Source organism: Trichogramma pretiosum, unplaced genomic scaffold (genome assembly GCF_000599845.2).
Source record: "Trichogramma pretiosum strain Unisexual culture from Peru unplaced genomic scaffold, Tpre_2.0 scaffold3, whole genome shotgun sequence".
Lineage (NCBI taxonomy): Eukaryota > Metazoa > Arthropoda > Insecta > Hymenoptera > Trichogrammatidae > Trichogramma > Trichogramma pretiosum.
Window position 1 is genome coordinate 3878854 of NW_019641698.1, and position 19961 is coordinate 3898814.

At 41.3% G+C, this 19961-nt stretch overlaps 3 protein-coding genes across 5 annotated transcripts in view; 1 reads left to right on the plus strand and 2 right to left on the minus strand.

The window, feature by feature from the left end:
• LOC106650956 (N-alpha-acetyltransferase 15, NatA auxiliary subunit) overlaps positions 1-454 on the minus strand; it is a 53683-nt gene extending 53229 nt beyond the window's left edge. The window contains exon 1 of the mRNA XM_014369257.2: positions 288-454. Coding sequence (XP_014224743.1) covers positions 288-344 — 57 coding nt within the window. The 5' untranslated portion in view covers positions 345-454. The remainder of the gene's footprint in view (positions 1-287) is intronic.
• A 588-nt stretch (positions 455-1042) lies between these two features.
• On the plus strand, positions 1043-3228 carry LOC106650889 (DNA-directed RNA polymerase III subunit RPC3). The gene is made up of 8 exons (XM_014369142.2): positions 1043-1332; positions 1396-1514; positions 1593-1723; positions 1794-2028; positions 2105-2310; positions 2398-2551; positions 2619-2973; positions 3038-3228. The coding sequence occupies exons 1-8, from the start codon at positions 1186-1188 to the stop codon at positions 3188-3190; spliced, it is 1500 nt and encodes a 499-aa protein (XP_014224628.1). The 5' UTR covers positions 1043-1185; the 3' UTR covers positions 3191-3228.
• Positions 3229-6949: 3721 nt separating this feature from the next.
• Positions 6950-19961, minus strand: part of LOC106650978 (transcription factor Sox-5) — a 46495-nt gene continuing 33483 nt past the window's right edge. For 2 of the 3 annotated variants that reach the window (XM_014369301.2, XM_014369298.2), the window contains exons 4-7: positions 10548-10826; positions 9538-10336; positions 9248-9448; positions 6950-9173 (exon numbers count right to left, since the gene is read on the minus strand). In XM_014369301.2, the coding sequence (XP_014224787.1) occupies positions 8701-9173; positions 9248-9448; positions 9538-10336; positions 10548-10826 (1752 nt within the window). In that variant the 3' untranslated portion in view covers positions 6950-8700. The remainder of the gene's footprint in view (positions 9174-9247; positions 9449-9537; positions 10337-10547; positions 10827-19961) is intronic. The other variant, XM_014369302.2, reaches the window with a different exon arrangement.

The following is a 19961-nucleotide window of genomic DNA, read 5'->3' on the forward strand; positions in this document are numbered from 1 at the left end:
AAAACTGCGTAAATGTTACACGCTAGAAAATTTTTTTTCAATTCATAGAAGTATCTAAGTTATCTGTATCATGTCCATCATAGTTTAAGACATTTGGGATTTGAAGGATCATATTGAAAAATAAACATTATATGTATTATTGGAAGTGCCGGGGACGACCTACAGGCTTCTAATAGCATAGCATAGGCGGCGTGTGCGAGACAAGGAGAGATAGAGCGAGATAGAGAGAAATAGTGGAGGCTATTACAGTTTTCAATGCGAAAAGCTTTGGAATAGGGTGAACGTACCAGGATTCTCTTGAAAAGAGCATTTTCCTTAGGTGGCAGGGGATTGCTGGATGGCATCTTTGCACTATTTTGAAATAATCACTCCAGCGGCCGGTTATGATGATTGTCGCCGCTCACAAAACCTCGTGGGCACTTGCAATTTGCACTCTCAGTAAAGAAGTTGATATGAGGTCACGTGATCAAAGTTTAACTTCAGCTGCAGTCACCAGATGAGGTTCCATGTCAGCCGGAAATCAGGATTGCCTTAGACACCTTAAAATTAGCGCGAGATTTTGGTTCGTCGAAAGGATAGAGAATGATCATTTACAAAATTTGAACAAGTCTCACACCTTGCCTAACGGCATGAAACCCGGAAGTAAAGTGTGTCTAGTACTTTGATATCGAATTTTTTAATTGAATTATTCAAGATATATACAAATTTACTTTGTAGTAGATACAGGAACTATACACAAAAATGATTGTAACTTCTGTTATCAACTGCTAGTAATGTATCTAGATAAAAATTTTTATTTGAATTTTTTAAACAAATCTACCAGATAGACGCAATTATATTTCATGTTTTTGATTAATTATTCAATAAACTTTTTATGAACATTTAATTTAATATTCTTCCAGAATCCCGTGGCTTACTGGGTAATCGGATAGGTGCAGTTTTAGCAGTTCTACAAACCAACGCGAGAAGCAGCACCTTACAATATTGTGCTGGAATATATATAGAGAGTAGAAACTCTACACTCTATAGAGTCTAGCCGCTGTTTCACTGACAGCACAACCGGCTACATCGATTTCGTCATTTAAATCGAGCACATGTAGACTCTGTAGTTGTTTCTATTTAACGCTCTCATCGAGTCGTCTTAGTTTTTTTTTTTCAATTAAAAAAATCAAATAAACATAAATCATGTCAGCCCTGATGGAAAAACTTTGTAGATCTTTATTGATGGAGCATTTTGGTGCTGCCACTTGTGAGGTTGGGTGTATATTATTCAAGTATGGACCTAAAACCATGACACAATTTGCAAACTTTACAAAACTTCCTGCCAATAAAGTGAGTAATTCATGCATCTTCCTTTAAAAGCTAGTTTGTTATAAACACTTTATTGATTTTTAGATTGTTGAAGCATTATACGCTTTAATAAAGTTTGATATTGTTGCACATGAAAAACTTCCTCGTGAAGTGCTATATTCAATAGATATTGAGAAAATATTTTTACTCCTTCGTCACCATAGGTAAACATTATATTGATTGATTATATAATCTTCTTGAACTATTTTAAATAAACTTTTTTGAACACTTTGAATTCTTAGGTATACAACTTTTGTGAAAAAAAATATGTACGATGAAGCAGAAATGTTGTTTGATGTAGTTTTAAAAAATGGTTACGATACTGCTTCACAAATCATTGTAAAAACTTACACAAGACTTGAACAAAATCCTCGTAAGTGACAAGATATGTTTTATGAAAAAGTATGTTTATTGGAATTAATAAAAGATCATGTTTATTTTAGCTGAAAGAAGGGCATCTATTCCACTGCTATTAGAAAAATTTGAATTATTGGTGAAAAATCAGTTCATAATACGCCACTCTGTTAATAATGATGCTAATACAGATGCATATAATTTTATCATGCCATCTCTCCATGTAAAAGACCTTATACAACTTTCTAAAAATACTAATGTTGATACTGGTGACCAGAATATATTTTGGAAAATAAATTTTGACAGATTCACACAAGACTTGAGGTAAAATAAAACAAATATTTCATTGAATCAAATTTAAATTCAACTTTACATAATTGTTATTTTTCTTAATTTTTAGAAATGAAATACTAGTAAATACTATTACTAAAAGATTTGATGATAATGCTGGTGAGCTTATGAAGCGACTGTTAATCTTAATGGATACAAGGACTGCAGCATGGGAAGATACCTCCATCCCTATAGCATTTAATGAAATAAAAGAGGATATGAAAAAAAATTTCCCATCTATTATGCCTCGGTTAGATCAATATATAAAAGTATTAGGTACTTATGATTCATAATTATTTATTAATTGGTAAATTATTTCTTTTATCATAGTCTGCAGTTATTATTATAATTTTTTATTTACAGAGGAAGATTCGTGTAAGTTTATTATGCGAGTTGGAGATTCTGGAGGTGGCCAATACACTGTTAATATGAAAGAGGCTTTCCATCAGTTAGCGTGGGCAACTATTGAAAATGTAGTTATGGAACGATTTGGCTCAAAAGCAGCTAGAATTTTTAGGTACACACATTCATTATTTTTTACTTCAAAACTCATATTAATTTAAATTTATTTCAAATCACCACAGGTTAGTTCGAAGCTGCAATTATATTGAAATGGAAAAAATTCAACAAAAAGTTATGTTTCCTCCTAAAGAAACCAAACACATAACTTATAAATTAACAGAAGAAAATTATTTGCATTATCGAGATTTTAAGAAATCAGGAACAAATGCTCCAAAAACATTTTATCTGTTTCACATAGATTTGGATGAAGTTGTACGCATGACAATAGAACATTGTTATCATGCAATTTATAGTGCTATTTATCGCAGAAATGATGACCTATCTAAAAACAAGAGGTTGATAGACAAAGAATGGAAAATTACAACTTTAGTTAAGAATTTCAGAGAACTTGGAGCTACTCCAGAGCAAATAGCAAATGTAAGTGCTTATAAAAGTTGATACAATTAAGAAATCCATTTTTTCTATTAAGTAACTTTTACAGGTTGAAGATCAAATTACTCCATCTGAAAAAGCTCATTTGAACCAATTATCAATGAGAGTAGAAAAATTGAGTACCAGTGAGTGCCAAGTGGATGATACATTATTTGTCTTACAAATGTACATCCGATATCACAAATCAAAACTAGTTAAATGATATGTTATTCAAAATTTAGAATTTTTTGAAATTTCCATGTATATAAACATATTAAGTGTATATAAAATGTTTTTATAAGTTAAAAAATCGAAACGCATTTTATTTATATCAATATTTATTTTTATGTAATAATGATTATGTTTGTAAAGTACAAACAACAAATATTACCTAAATTTAAAATAATTAAGTAAATTTAATTATACATCTATAATATATAATATATAATAGTTTCATTCGGTATATTATATTTTAATTTTTGCTAATCCAATGTAAAATTTATACCTTGGATTATTTGCCTTTAAATGCTTCGCACGAGAAATCTTTCTTCCTGAAGATCTTCACCTCGAGAATTTTGAATTAATTCTTCATAATTTGATGTCTGAAAAGCGACTGTATCATTCACTTTTAGTAAAATGATTCAAAACTTATAAATCATATTTAACATTACGGTAAAGTTGCAAGATTTTTTTTATAACAGTTATGATCTTGTTAATTGTAACAAATTGTCCATCATCAGAAATGTTACTGTAAAACTTAGTGAAATTATTTTTATCATCACAACTTGATATAGGTATATGAGTAAAAAAAATTCTGAATGGCATCACCCTGATATTGCCACTTAAATGGTTCGTTACGGTTTTAAAACTCACTATTATTTTTATTCGACTCAACACTCCGTAATAGTCTCCAGTAAACTAGTACTACATGCCTTGAATAGTATTTTTGATTTAATTGGTGCTTCATACCTATGTTAGTAGCAATAAAAATAGGATGAGTGTCAAGGTGCCCATGTCAATGTTCAGCAGCATCGCTTAAAAATTGATGCATATAGTTCATTTTAACGCTTCATTCGCTCGCTTCGTTCAGCATTCATACCTACTTCACTCTCATACATTCAATTTGCATTCTACAGTATATACAATGGCATCGCATTCACTCATTATATTTATTTTAATGCACCTAGCAAAAGTGAAACATCACATATTATTTGCTACGGTATGAAATATGGTTGATTTTGTTGATAAAGTTACTACACAGCTTTTTGTTATCGAGTCTTTATATGTTATTATTATATTTTTATTCACAACAAAGCACATGTATTGAATGAAATAGCGAAATGCTTCATACATATATGTCTATTTACGCACACATATGTACATATCAGAGAGAAATCTGCGTGTGTTAGTTCAGTGTTAATTTAATGTGTATATATATATATACATATATATTTTTTTTATTTCAATTTCTTTCATCATATGCAAATGGTGCACCAAAGGCCTAAAAATTGCATTAATTATCTTTAGAGCATACTGGATTTACAATTTGTTCATCATCAAGATTACGTACAAAGTTCAGAGTGAAAAGTTAATAAAGTTAATATGATTGATATTATTCGGGTTCACGAGTCTTCACTAGCCATGACAATTATTACTTATATGACAAGTATGATTTTTTTCCTCTAAACCCTTTTCCGTTAAAATTACAATAAAAGTCAAGTACAGACTGACGAATATCTTTCAGCATTTTGATATTGAGTAAATATTCAGAAGATCGTGGTACTTCTACTTGGCACCATAAACAAAGTAACAAGCGCAAATCGAACAAACGTTAAAGGATATTAAAGTGTCAATCAGAAAATACATTGAACAATCGTCATTTCATTGAAATTTGGAAAAATTGATGTTAGTTTTATTTTTAGCACCATAATTGTTAAATCATGGTGAGACAAATGAATAAAAATAAAAGTTCATCTGGAATAATTAATTTATATTTCATACAATAACCAAAATACATTAGATAAACAAAAATATAGAAGTTACCTATGAAACACTTACAATTTAGGAATTAATTATTATACAAAAACGACGCTTTTACATACGTTTAGGTGTGTCGTATCATAAATATGATGAGAAATCAATTATCATTCTTAACAACAATACCGTAATAATACCCTCGCATCAGGATTGATCTTTGGAGATTACGACTGGCGACAAAGAATCTGGCCGAATGTTCTAATTCGTAAAACAAATTTCAATAGACATTCATGCAACGAGCGTGTAAATACAGCAAATTTTTTGCATCATGCAAACAAGTTTACTAGTGGATTAAAAATCATGTGCAATGCAAATAAGTTATAATACTGTTGTTGCACCTACATTTGTGCAAAACATTCACACATTAGAGAAAATGAAACGTTCTAAAATTTTGTCAAATTATCTTTCGCTTTCTGTGTCAAAAGTACAGAATTTGAAATTCGTTTTTAAACTCTATGTTACAAAAAGTATTTCACGCACTCGTCATTTTGATTTAAAATGTTTATTGAAACTATTCATTAAAAATTGTCTTGACATTTGTTTTAAATTGAATAAAATAAAATCACTGTCAAAACTATTGACATCGATGTTTAATAATTCAAATCATTCAAGCATACAATACACTTGAATGGTTTGAAACTACTAAATTTCAACATCATTTTTTTATAATGTGCAACAATGTATAATTCATTTTTTTCGAATCAGCGAGGAATCGTTGAAATGAGTAAGTAAAACAACAAAGATATAAAAATTTTTTCCACTTTTACACTGAACAATAATTTAATTGCTAAATATACAATACGTTCTCGACTGAAGAAACGAAGCATAAAATATTATATATTCCCGTTTCAAAAGTTCGAGCAGCATAATAACAAAATAAGTCAAACGCAGCAAGACTGGCACATGCACATATTGCAATCAATATTCACCTTATTATGGACAAAGTAAAAGTAAAGCTCTAAACATTTAAAATGATGATAAATTGTAGTCATTACTGACAATAAACATTGTAATAATAACTTGTGATATTATAATAATGAAAATATTAATCGTCGATGAGTCAAAAATGATGTCGATAAACATATTACATAAAAGCAATTCAATTTTTTTTTGCTTTACAAAATGTAACGGTTCTTATCGTATCTATCTACCTATTTATAGTATTATGCGTAGTATTTATATATGTATATATGTATCCACATACATATAAGTATATATAATATATTATATGTATGTAGTATGTACGCGTTTATATATCATATTTATATATAAAGTCTATCAAGTTTTCTTTTTCGAGTAATTTTACTTATGGTACTACGTATAGGTACATCACAAAGAATATAGTTACACTGTACAATAAACAATATTTCTTCAATCTTCACATTGTGTAAAGTAATATCGAAGCGCTCTTTTGTATATTATATATATAATGTATACATGTATGAGTGTGTGCACATGTGCATAGATGTTTCACTGTATCAGAGCAAGTGTATGAGTAAGGACATTAGCTTGTTTGCATATATGTGAATATATGTGATAGTTAACAGATAATTTCTAGTTTTTCGTAGCATTGGCAATTAACGTCATCTCTTCCTTATTTCAGTGAAGTGTAATAAGTTAAATAATAGCGTCAAGTCACAATAGCGCGACGACGGCTAGCCTAATTTTCCGTATGCACAAGTTCATTATATACATAAAATCAAAAGTATTCAACATTTACAGCTAACCCGGTTACGTTATGATTTACGACGATGGCTCAATTTCTCGAATGAAATTTTCATCACCGGCAATACATCGTTTCACGAGTACCGCTTGCGGTCGAATTAGCTAATGTTTCGTGTATTTATATAGTTATATTTATAATCTATATAGGTACGCAATGCATTGCTGCAAACCGTGTTTTCTCCTCTCTCGAGTCAGTTTTTTATTTTTTTTCATTTTATCATTTTTTCATTTAACCAAGTCGAGGATACTAGAATTACCCATTTGCTTCGATTTATTAACTCTACAATTGCACTGAATTATGAATTAAAAATTAACCGGAGACTTAATTATGTTGAGACTGGAAATATAAGTATAAGAGTTTCCCATCACGTCACTATTTTTTTTATAAATAAATAATGAAGTTCGGAAACACTTTGCTTAATAATTAACGCAATGAGCTATTTGGCACATATTTTTTTACATGACCGGCTATCACACACCGAACTTAACGCTCTTTTGCATGACAGTTTACTGCCAATATTTTTCTCTGTCATTCTTTCACTATGTACAACTATAAAACCTTTTACCGACGATCGCAGTAACTAAGAGATACATATATAAAAAATATTACGACTATAATTTCACGTAAAAAAGAAAGACGCGTAACAGACAGGAAAGGTAAGCTACCACTGGGCCTATCAAACAATTAAAATATCAAAACAGGAAGATTCAAATTACATTAGAGAAATAAACATTAATTAATCTCTTTTTTTTTTAAATGTTGTTAAAAATGATTAAGAATCACACTTGCTTTGCAAGTGCGAAGTAAAAATTGGTTTCTAAGTACCAAAGCCGGTTGCGTTGTATTTTGCGTTTGGAACTATCTTTCACTCTTTTTTACGTAGGCTCGTTTTTATTTTATATTTTCCACTTTTTGTTCATTTTCTACTTCTTTTTATCACTTAATTTAACGATCCATTCACCCTTTATAAAACATTTAGTACTAATAATTTTATCTTGTTAAAGCGCAAATTTCTGACTTTTGTCGTATCGAACACTTTTCAGAATTACATCTATGAGTACCTAGTTTTTGATTTGTTGCCTTCTACGAGTAAACATTTGAGAGTCTTTACTATTTGTAATTTGATTAGATCAGCATTAAATTTTGATCAAACGCGTCGCCGCATGAGTGGCAAGACACGTTACAAAGTCGAAATTCTTGCGCTGCACGAGCGACAAAAACAATTAGATAAGTGTTATTCGCGTCGTGCGTATACGAATATTTTTCGGATATAAATGCATTTTGCAGCAGCTACAAAGATGAGAACAAATGTTTGCTGAAAATTAGAATTTTTAGTTCAGCAAAAGTAGCCATGTTTATTACATCGTAATTGAGATTGAGATAGCTCGTTTTTATCATCTTGAGTCCATATCGGCTACGGGTTTCTCGAGAAGATAAACCCGTAAGCGTCGACTATTAAATATTTATTATGCAAATCTCTCGCCAGTTCATCGCAGTTCTAAAAGCTAAAATATAACGTTCATTCAGAAGTAAGATATCGGATGCCCGTTTAATAGTCTTTTTCTTTCTTTCTTTGTCTTTGTCTCTTTTCTTTTTTACATATCACACATGAAGAGTCAGCCACAAAGGACAGCTTACTTCTCCGTTTGGTGAAAGAAAGGGCGAGTAAAACTGGCATTAAACTGGCGTTTTGGTGGCGTTAGACTGGCGTCAAGCTCTGCTACGGGGCAACAGTAACAGCAGCAGCTTCGCAGGCCAGCAGATGCACTCGTAATTATAATTAGCTACTTAATTGTCGAAAAAACTGGCAGTCGATCGGAGTCGAGGAGTGGTTACTCTCCAGCTGAGATGATGGCACTCTACCAAAAGAGATCGTGGCCGTGATGCAAGCGACCGGCGGCCGGTGCCGGCTGCAGCGTTGGATGGGCTCCGGGCTGCCAGATGTTCGCTGGCGGGCCCGGAGCGCCGCTTCAATCCTCGTCGGCGTGTTGGCGTGGACTCGCGTCGTAGGTCGAGGCCGAGTTGTCGGGTGAGAAGTTCATGACGTCGCTCGGCGACATGCTCTCCTGAGCGTAGTAGAAGTTTGCGTGGTCGGCGGAGCTCGAGCCCGCGCCGCCGGCACCGTTCAACATGCCGTCCGGCGGGGACACGCTCGGACGACCCGATGGCCCTGCGGCGGGCTCCGACTGGCCGACCGGCGACAGAAAGCCAACGTCCGTCCCACCCTCGCGACACCACATCTGTCGCATTTCTTGTCTGCGTTGGCGCATGAGCGACTTGTACTCGGAGATGCGCATCTTTTTGCCGTCGACGATGCAGGTTCGCTTGGGCCTGGGCCGATACCTGTAGTCTGGATGTTTCTCCATGTGCAATTTGGACAACCGCGATTGTTCCTCGTAGTAGGGTTGCTTTTCCGCGTTTGACATCGCTTTCCATCTGGCACCTGTAAATAATCAGAGAGATCCACATTAAATGATGCACATTTAAATTTATCAAAAGCAATGCGAAGATTCTTACCTAGTATTTTGGATATGTTTGAGTTGTGCATGTCTGGACAAGCTTTGAGAATTTTTCGCCGTTCATCCTTGGCCCAGACCATGAAAGCGTTCATTGGCCTCTTAATGTGTGGCTTTCCTTCACCCTCTCGTTTTTGTTGTCGCACCATCTTTGCTTTCTCCGCCACGTCCTCAGGAACTTTGTAGGGCGTATCGCGCCAAACTTCAACAGAAACAAAAAAAAAATAAATAAATTTACTTGGAAAAATGCGCAAGATATCGAGAAAGTAAATAATGGGCAGGATGACTCACGATGCGCCGACGACAGATATTCTTGTTCCTGATCGGCAGCGAGCTGCTCCTCGCGCGCAGCGACCGAGTGCTTCATGGAGCGCGACTGCTGCGAGGCAGGTGGCATCGCGCCCGCGTTGGGCGGCGGTAGACCGTGATACATGTTCTGCATGGCGAAATGCTTTTCCACAGCCGCCACCGCTGCAGCCGTCGCCGCACCCTCTCGAGCGGACCCGACGACGCTGCTCTCCTCCTTCATTTTTGCCACTGCAAGAGAGCACGGAAGAGCCGTGTTAGCGTAGTTTTGTGCGTATAGGGCCGCCAGCTCGGCCAATCCGGACGGAGACTTACTCGACGAGGGCAGCGAGTTGAGGTGGGGCGGCAGACCCGCGTACGGCACGTAATTCCTCGAGAGCGGCATGCCCGCCGAGAAGAGTTTGGGCGCCGTCGCGGCGAGGGGCTGCTCGTGCTGCTGCTGCTGCTGCTGCTCGCGATGCCTTTTGTGTTGGTGGTGCTCCTGGTGGTGCTCCTTGTGCAGCTGCTCGCGATGATGCGAGGCCGCCGCGGAGGCCTCTGTGGAGGGCTCGCTGCTGCTCGGCGGCGAGGCCGTGTTCGCCGACGAGTCGTCGTCCGACTTGCGCTTGCTGAGATTCAGCGGCGCGTCCGGGTCGGCGCTGACCGGCGTGGGAGTCGTCGCCACCGGGGGACTCGGTGCTCTCGCGAGCGGCGTCGACGAGCGCTCCTGCTCCATCTGATTGGTCATTTGTGCTAAGTGTGCCGCCGACGCCCAGCTCGGGCCTTCTCTGTGGCAATTGATCATCTGCAAAATTAAAACGATTGAACGATCAATCGAGATCGGAATAAAAATTCTGAGCGAGTGAACAAATTCGTCGCTTTCAAGAAAAAAAGATAGGATCTAAAGACCCATTTTTAAAAATACTGAGATTCACATAATGAAGTTTATGCCGAAAAATATCATATTTTTGTTTTGCGACTATATAAAAATGTGATTAAAATGATCGTTTACTAACATTGGCAATAGTGTTGGCGTGTTTACTGGAAGCCGTGGCGGTGGAGGTAGGCGGTAGCATGGTCGGCATCCCTCTTATCTGCTCGAGGAACGGTAAAAACATGTAGGACTGCGGATTGGCCGCCATAGCCATTGGGTTCTTGCTCAGTTGCGCTTGGATCTCTTGGATGCTGTGCTGTAACATTGGATCTTGCAGACGCTTCATGTGTTCCGACTGCAGGCGTTGCAATTCCAATTGTTTGTGCGTTTCGGGGCTCATGTGATTTTGTAACTGTTGACACTGATAATAGAATCAACGTATTAGATCGGTGTACATTCGACGCATGTTCAATTTGGATAAATAAATTGAATTGTACGAGTTAAAAAAGTAACGTATACGAGCGCGCCTTGGGTCAGAGAGTGGCGAGGTTTCGTCTTTTTGCAGTGCACGAGAACACGACGCTCAACTTTCGGCTTATACACTCGGTGCACACAGAGCTTTGTTTCACTGTTCGAGTTGCGCGCGCGAGTGGCGGCTCTCCACTCGAAATACGCGCTATTCATAAATTGGCGCAGCGCGTGTACTCGTCGAAGTGAAACTTCATTAGTCGCTCGTCACCGCTATATGTACGCGCGCGCCCTGCACTATATATAAAGTACAAATGAATTCGTAGTCAGCGACACAAGACCATTCATTGTTACACGCGGCCGTGTACGTACATACATAGTGGTTGGAGCACGAGACAGGGCAATTCTTCCGTAGGCTCGTAAAGCCCCAAAGTTAATTCGTGCACCGGCGGCAGCAGCAGCAGTAATTGCAATAAGGCAAATCGAAATCAAAATGAATGTATTACGTGTACGTAAGGCGCGTGACCCCAATTAGAGGCGCCTCTCGCTCGCTACGTATAATGCGAGCTCGATGCTGCACGTTTTCAAGAGAATTGTGCATCGAGCGCGGTTCTTCCGCGGTACTCTTCAAAGTTACAACAACGGGCGAATTAAGACGACTGGACGAGTTAAAAATTTAAGAATTATTTATGCATGAACAAATGTATAGTTGATGGTCATACTGATATATACGGCGCTCGATGCTTCGAACTCTGACTTAGTTTTGCCGAGGGCCTGCGAAGGGTACATGGAGCATTGCATGATTCACGTGACGATAGAATCCTGCTCGAACGAGGAAGAGACGACGCCCACCTATCACAGGCCAAGGAACTAAATTTAGCTCGACGAAAGGTAGGCGTGCTGCCAAAGTGCGAGCGAGCCGCAAGCACAGGCACACAGAGCGAGCAGCGGTAGCAGCAGCAGCGGTAGGCGCAGAGATCGACGCCTAAACTTAGCAGCGGGGCAATTATTACTTGCACTCGCGTACATCGCGGGACTCTCGGTTTCCGAGCTCTTTGCTGCTCTCTCTCTCTCTCTCTCTATCTCTCTCGCTCTGGCTTTGGCCGTACGAGCGGCAGGCGCTCCGGGTTCAAAAGCTTCATTGTCCCTCCGCCGTGGTCCGTTGCTCTCACGCGGCTGCTGCGATCTAGCTCTCATAAATCGATTACACGAAGTACGTTGAATCGGACCTTGTATGCATATATAATAACGGAACTGCTTCTCAAAAGTCTTGACTTTGCTCTCGCGCGCGGCAGTGTGTAGAAGTTTTTGCACGCGTTAAAGCTACTGATATTACGTGTATGTGTGTAGCAGCAGCGAGTGCAACGAATTATACTATATATACATGGCGCAGACAATCGTTTCCTCTGACTCTCTCGCGATCTTTGCAAGCATATAAGTTTACTGACTATAATATGTATTCGGCGTACGTATACACAGTATTATAAAAGCCCCGGCGCAGATGAATGGAAGAGCTTATGCATCAATTCATGAGATCGGGCCCCCGCGCGCGCCTGGCAACTCGCTCTCGGCAGCCGCTAAATGCTGATACGGCTCGATACGGTGCTGTGCTGGGTATTCAACGAATGAATAGACTGCGCTATAACAGAGAAAAGGCACCCATGAGACGCGATCTCGCCGCAGCGCGCGAGTGCGAGAAAAAGAAAGGAATATAGCAAACTATTTTCAGCACATAATATATCAATTTAATAAACTCCGAAGAGCTGCTGCAGCGTCGATTCGAGTGCCGTGAGCGAGATCATAGATAGTCATTGTCTATTCAGCGAGTGCCTGACGCCGCTGCTGCTACTGCTACTGCTACTGCCGACGTTCATATTAGACAATTTGCATTATGATTCGACGAGAGCCGTGTATGTGTGTATCACAGCGCGATATGATGCGCTACCGAATAATCGTGCATATTGATTGCCGAATATCGAGTAGCCGCGAGAAAAAAACATCTGCAATTGCCAAGTAAATCGTTTCAAGCGAGTTCACCGCTCCAATAGCCAAGTATATCGCGTGCTCCTTTTATCGATTCTATTGGCGGTGCAACTAACTTTGCACCGGTATATAATCAATGGAGTGTCAAACAATTTTTTTTATTACGTTTCTACACAAGTCCATTCGTAGCTGCTTATATCTACCGAGCTCAAAAGTCCAAGTGCAGCGTTTGACGATAATGCGCACTAGATGCGTACAAAGCGAATCGAGACTCGCCATAGGCCGAGATCGCCGCTCGTTGCGTTTCTCACGCGGCAATCGATATATTGTGCGTATCTTTGAGACACTGAGCGCGCAGCGCATATAATACAATCACGTACACATATATGGCGGGGGCACATAATAAGTATAAATACTCGAGAGCACGCATAGGAAGCGACCGAGTGACGAGTGACCAGAGCACAAAGAGGACTTTGTCTCGGCTATATAGTGGCATTATAAACGCGCTAGTCCGAGCCGAGCTTTTTTTCGCAGCCCGAGAGTTGGTCGCCGCGGCGTCTCATGCCTCGAGATCGAGATTATAAACGTCGGACGAGCAGCTCGAGTCTCGGGGCCAGTGGTAGCGCGTCGAACAAATGCCTTCCGTTTAAACGATCTTTTTTCGGACGAAGCGTGATAATGCGCCCATATGCGCGCGCGAGAAAGAGAGAATGACACATGTTACTACCCGAGTGGCCCTCGTTGTTGTTGCTGCTGTGCTGCTGCACTTTATCGCAATTTGTTCGAGTGTTAAATTAGATAGAAGACGCTGAGACGACTGCGCGAAATTCGCGCCCATGAGGGGCCTCAAGAGTCTTGCCGCGCCGCCACTCGAATAAGAGACACTATACCGCGCGCAAGCTGCAGCCAACAACGTTACAGTGCTCGACGTCGTATAGTCTACCACACGTAACAGCGGCTCGTTCCACGTTTCGCTCTTATTATTCTGCATAATTCGTTGTTTTTTTTCGTCTCCTTTTTTCTTTGGCTTTTTCGATGCATTTGCACGCGGCAAGCAAAAAAAACAACAAGAAAAGGAAAAAAAGACGAGCGTCGTGGCTTTTGTTGCCAGTGAGCTGCGCGGCTTTCTGCTCATTCGCTTGCACATATCGTCCGTCAGATTAAAATATTTTGCTGCCAGAACTGATTCGTCCGCTAGCGATATTATCTTTTTTCTCTTTTCCAACCTTTCCTTTTTTTCTCTTTCTCCTTTCGACTGTTTTCGTTGTTTGTATACTTTTTTAAAGAAGTGTTCTTTTTAATTGGAATGTCGTTAAAAATTAAAAATATAGTTCGACTTTATTCTCAGACATTGACAATTGACATCTCTGAATGAATCAATCAAATGAAAAATCCAATTTTTCAGATGCATAAATTAAATGGCTATAATACTGACTGGTTCGATAGCACAGAAAAGGTGCAAAGCTCGTCAACAATAGAACTCGCAAAAGATCAAAGAAGAAAGGGAGGTCGTCGCTTATTTCATCGTCACAGAAAAGCATCAGCAGCAGCAGCAGCGAGAAAATAAGCTACAGGGGCCATGAGAGAGCGCGTTAGGCGGATTATTGTCTTTGGGTTTCTTATCTCTCGGCAAAGATCGAGCGCAAGAGGGCATATCTCGCACGGGCTGAGCAAAAAAAAAAAAAAAAATACTCATGCGCGGGGATGCGGAGTCTCGAAAGAACGAGAGAAAGACAGCCGACTCCCCGGAGACCTGTCGATGTCACCGTCGTTCGGCGTATACACGTATGTATGGTATATATAGGTATATAGTAAAGTATCCAACCTTACTGATTTGAGCTCTGCAGCGAGAGTCACAAGTACGTCACACGTATGTCAAGCTCGCGTATATAGTGTCTGCACATGTATGTCAGGCCGCGCGTTCGCCTTGAGGCGCTGACATGCTCGACGACTATAATGCTGAATCCTTCTCTTCTCGCTTACTTCGCGCTTATTTTAGGCTCTGTCTCTCTTCCTCGGTTTTTCTATGCTCGGAGGTTCTATGACTTTTTTTTATCCATCGCTCTTTTCTGTCTGCAGACGATCTCCTCATTTTCTGATTCCTGCATGCGCGTCAAGAAAGAGAGTAAGAAAGAGAGAGAGAGAGCGAGGGAAGTCATCCCTTGTACAGACAGTCTTGACGCGATTGCCCCTTAATTTACGAACTCGCTCTCTCTGGCGCGCCCACGGTATGCTCCACAGCGCACGGCAAAGAATCCCATCAAAGTTGCCAGAGCCAATGGTATTATTTATCGGTAGTAAAGAAGCGAGCAACGAAGCAGCGAGAGTATTAGCGGTACGAAAAGAGAAAAGTACTGCTCTCGGCTCTCTGTACATTGCTTACGAGTTGTTCCGTACGCTATGGATCGTGCAGATTTGTCAAAGAAAAGAAAGCAATCGGTACAGTCAAAGGTAAGAGTGATTTTGTTTAGACAATCAATTGGTCATCAAAAGATCGACTGAGCACTGCTCAGCAAATTACTCGCTGAGAGGAGAAGCACAAGGAGTCTTTATGAAAAGCACAAAGCAGTTCAAAGACAATCTCGTGTTTGGCTTTTTTATTTTCAATCGAGTTCGCAATAGCTCCTCGTTAAACGTCCACCGAGCCTATTATCAAACCAAGTACTCGAGAAAGAGAGAGAGAGAGAGAGAAAGAAAAGAGAGTCATATAGACAGAGAAGGAGAGAGTAGGGCGTTTAAGCAGATTAAATCCTGCATGGTGCAGAGAGCGCGCGCAGGACAGAGGAAGAAATGCTGCTCCAAGAGTGTATAATATACGGGAAAAGGGAAAAAGAGAGTTCCAAAGTTGAAAAAAAGCGAGGCGAGCACGCGCGCGGCAGGCTATATGTCTTTTGAATAGCGTGATCATTGCGGCCGAGTTGCAAGTGCAGCAATGAAAACAGCGGCAACTTGAAATGAAACGACTCTCTCTCTCTCTCTCTCTCTCGCGAGTGAGCAGCGGCTATCTTTCGAGCAATAACGTGCACAGAATCAGCTTCAACACAACGCAACAGCACACACATACTGTACATGTATAAATGCAAACTTGTGTACGTAAATGTGTACGCGTGTGCGTGCGCGTATAATGTCATTATCGCGTTCGGGTGCTCACGTCCACTCACGTTGGTGAGAGCAGGTCCCTTCGACGTCTCTCGAGGCTCTCTTTGATCCTTTGCCGCTGCCGACGCCGCCGCCGTCAGCCTGCCGACGAAGATGACGTTACATCGTGCGATTTACGGGTGAAAATACAGGCGAAAAACTGCTTTCATATACGAGATCCCCCTCGAAGTGCGTTGTATTTAGACAGAGAGTAGTTTTCGTGATCCGGCCATTCGTCGAGGATTGCTCGTTTGTAGCTCGTATACGAGCAAGTGTGTGCTAACTGCGTTGTTCCGAACACGCATTGCTGTCGGCAAAAGCTCATTGCAATGATTCGCCTGCAATTAAGAAATAAACAAAGACGCGTTCGAAGGAGTATCGCGTTGACGTTGTAACTACTCGGCAAAAGTAATTAACGAGACACGCGTCTACTGCACGAGCTATGCACAGAATATGTTAGAGGGGGGAAAAAAGCAGCAGAGTCCAGATTTGAAATGCGCAGAATAAAAACAAACTTAAAGAATGCACGAAGAGAATGAATTTTTTTGTTTTCCCTAGAGTAGCAGAGAACCGTTGAAGTAACTCTGAGCAATAAAAAAGAGCGAGTTAAGGCGAACGCGAGGATCGATACAGCGAACATCGCAGAGATTGGTTCGAACGAGAGGTGTCGGGTGAAAAAAATTTCGTACGAAAATGAGGCAACGCATCTCTACGCTCCGCAAGCATGCACGATACACAAAGCTGCGCGCGACCAAGAGGGCTAGAGAGTACAATAGGCTCGGTGGTTCGTTCGTTCCCCCGCGAGCAAGGCTGCTTTCTGGCGCCGGCTGCGGAAGCTCGAGCCTACGTATACATACATATATAGCGATGAGATTATTTGAAGGATCTCCGTTACAATGAGAAAAAAAATGAGTATACATACACTAACTGCTTGTGCCGTTGTTATCGCTGCTGCTGTAGCCGGGCTCGGTCGAGCTTTAATTAATGTTGTATGTGCATCGAGTCGCGGGGGCGCAAGATGGAAAATAATAAATGAGGAAGCATGCAGACAGCAGCAGCAGCAGCAGCTCTTCTGCTGCTGCTACGGTGAGGCTGCGTTGCGGAAACGAAAGAGCGAAAGAGAAAAAGAGAGAGAGAGAGAGAGAGAGAGAGAGAGAGAGAAAACACTATATGCGGTCCACTTGAGGTCGCAAAATAATGCCAGCGATGCACGTGCCTCGCTCAGGCGTGCGCGCCCACTTCTTACGTATCCGTACGGCTACGCGACTGCTTGTACCTCGTGCCTACCTATATGTACATTACATACGCGTATGTATGTGTGCGTATCTGCATGCATGATGCACTTTAGCTCGTGTGTGTGTGTGAGTGCATTGGCGGCGTGCTACCCTCCCCCCGCCGCGTAAACACTGCAGCACGTCTCTGGACCACCTTAGTGGTCTCTCGAGCTCGTGTATGCAATGTGTGTGTACGTATTATATACTCTTTCTTCACCTACGCTTTGTTACACTCTTCCGCAAGCACGTCGTCGTCGTCGTCGTCGTCGGCCCGAGTCGTTACTGCCACTCTTGCCGCACGCTCGTTCCACGCACTCCAATGATGATTTTTGTTGTTATTGCGACACCGAGAGCAGTCGATCTCTTCGGATTTTTTTTTGCCCCGCGTTGTTGTCAACGAATACAGCGGCTAAAAAGAATGACGCTTTTACACCTCATTCTTGCTTCTTTATTTTGTTCGTCTGCTGATTACCGCACCGCATAAATAAGGCGCGTGGAGAGTCTGGTGGGGGGTAGCTCGAGCAATAATTATCATCAACGACTGCGTCATCTTTCGTTCGGTATACGCGGCCGGCGGTACGTGCAAGCTCGAGATCAGCGACGCCGAAACTCGAACGACACGTGCGGCTGCTGCAGCGTGTGGCTATATCTGCGAGCGAATATACCCATCGAGAAAGCGAAAAAAGAGAGAGAGTGAGTGAGAGAGGGAAGAGATGAACGACCAAGTCGAAAAATAGAATAACGCCGCACGTTGCAGCAGCACGCGCGCGTCCAGCACGCATATATATATTGAAAATACGCAACTGCACATTCGGCCCTATGGGCAGAAGCTAAGAAACGGAGCAGCAGCCGATGCAGCCAAGCGTCACCGAGTGCTGTTGATGCTACTGCAGCTACTACTACTACTGTTGCTGCTGCTGCTGCTGCTGCATCACACAGGGGAATGCACGCGAGGTTGGCACAGCTGTTGCCGGATTTCATAGCTCTCCCATTCAGCTTCACGAGTTGCTCGCAATTCAAGCGCTACAGATTTTTCGCTCTTTTTCTTATCTCTCTTGCTCTTTTCCTCACTCGCTCATTCCCTCTTTACATTCTCTAGTTTTGATGTTCGTTTACGTGTAGCAAGGTGGGCACGTGCAGCTTGCGGTTTTCATATAACTCTGCTAGTTTATCCCGCATAAATTTCATGCAGAGGAACTTGCGAGCTTTTTTTTTAGGTCGATCAAAGTAATATAATTTTCGACTTTAATGTTCATTTGATCAATTTTACACTCGAATAAAATTGAGCTATTTTACAACCAATTTTGCATCTTGTGACTTTTTTGGAGCTTTTGTACTGGTTCGCGCAGTCACCATCTACGCCGGAAGTACGAGACAGAGAGCCCGCGGTCAACGTCGAATGCTGCCCTCTTTAGTTTTCGTTCGAGAAAGCTTGATTCATAGAAGCGCAGTAGAGCGTGTAGAAAGAGAGAGAGAGAGAGAGAGAGAGAGAGAGAGAGAGAGAGATGAGCAGTCCGCGTAATGGAGCCGCGCAAGCGCTGCAAGCCAATGACGCTGCAACGACTCCGATGGCCTCGGTTATTTTTGTGCGATCGCGCGACAACGAAGCTCATCGTTCTTCGTTGCAAGACTCGCCCTCGAGAGCCCGCGACGCATTCAAAAAGAGAAATCGATATCACTGCGACTCTTCGTACAGTGCATATATACGCACTGTCGCTGCCACTGCGCCTCGAAAGGATCATTGTGCTTTACAACTCTTTACGAATCTTAACCGACGCGATCACTGTCTCGAATCTCTTCGCTTTTTACATTTTTTTTATTGTTTTATTTTTTTTGTCTTGCTCGAGCACTTCTTTAACCGTAGAAAAGTACAATTGTAACTGTATTTTGGTCTTGGCTCAAATCGATAAAAATGACGACTGTTCTTCAGCATGAAAAGACACGAGCGAGATGGGCGCGTCTGCAGCTTCAAGTCGACAGTTCGAGCGACACAATGGCTCCGTCGCTCGGTTGCTCGCGTCGCTCACTCGGACACAATAGCGCGAGCGAAGCGTCGGTTGCTGCCGTTGCTCCGTCGGAAACAAACGTCGCTCGGCACACACAATATGGCGCACGTGCGACTGCACCTGTATGCACTCGCCGCCGCTGGCGCGTTGTCGCGACGCAGGTACGAGCTAGATAAGAAAGCCTGGCTGGCTGGCTGGCTGCCTGCTCCGCATCTCTCGCCCTCGTTCCGCGCACTGCTTTGTGTGCATTTTCACTTGTTTATGTAACTGTTTTGTCAACGATGCACCTTTGTCCTCAAATGTCGCTGTTGCTGCTGTCGCTGCTGCTACTGTGCCACGTGAAGCTTTCATACGAGAGCTGCGCAAGCTCGCGATGTACGCGATGTGCAGCTTCGCTGATACACTTTAGCGATTTTACAACAAAAAAGCTCGACGAGCAGCAAACAACTATTTATCGTGTGCCGAGGGCGTAAGCGTGAAATTTTTAGAAGAAAAAATTGTACAAACAGGCTTACGGTTGCGTCGAGACATTGCCAAGTTAACGCACTGCACTCAAGACACATACACACACACACACATACACACGAGCAACGTCACGTATATTTTTATTCTATCGCGCAAAGACGCTCACCTTAACCCTTCGCCTTGCAGCGCGCGCGAGTAGTCGGCGCGTTAAGAAGTTCGTTT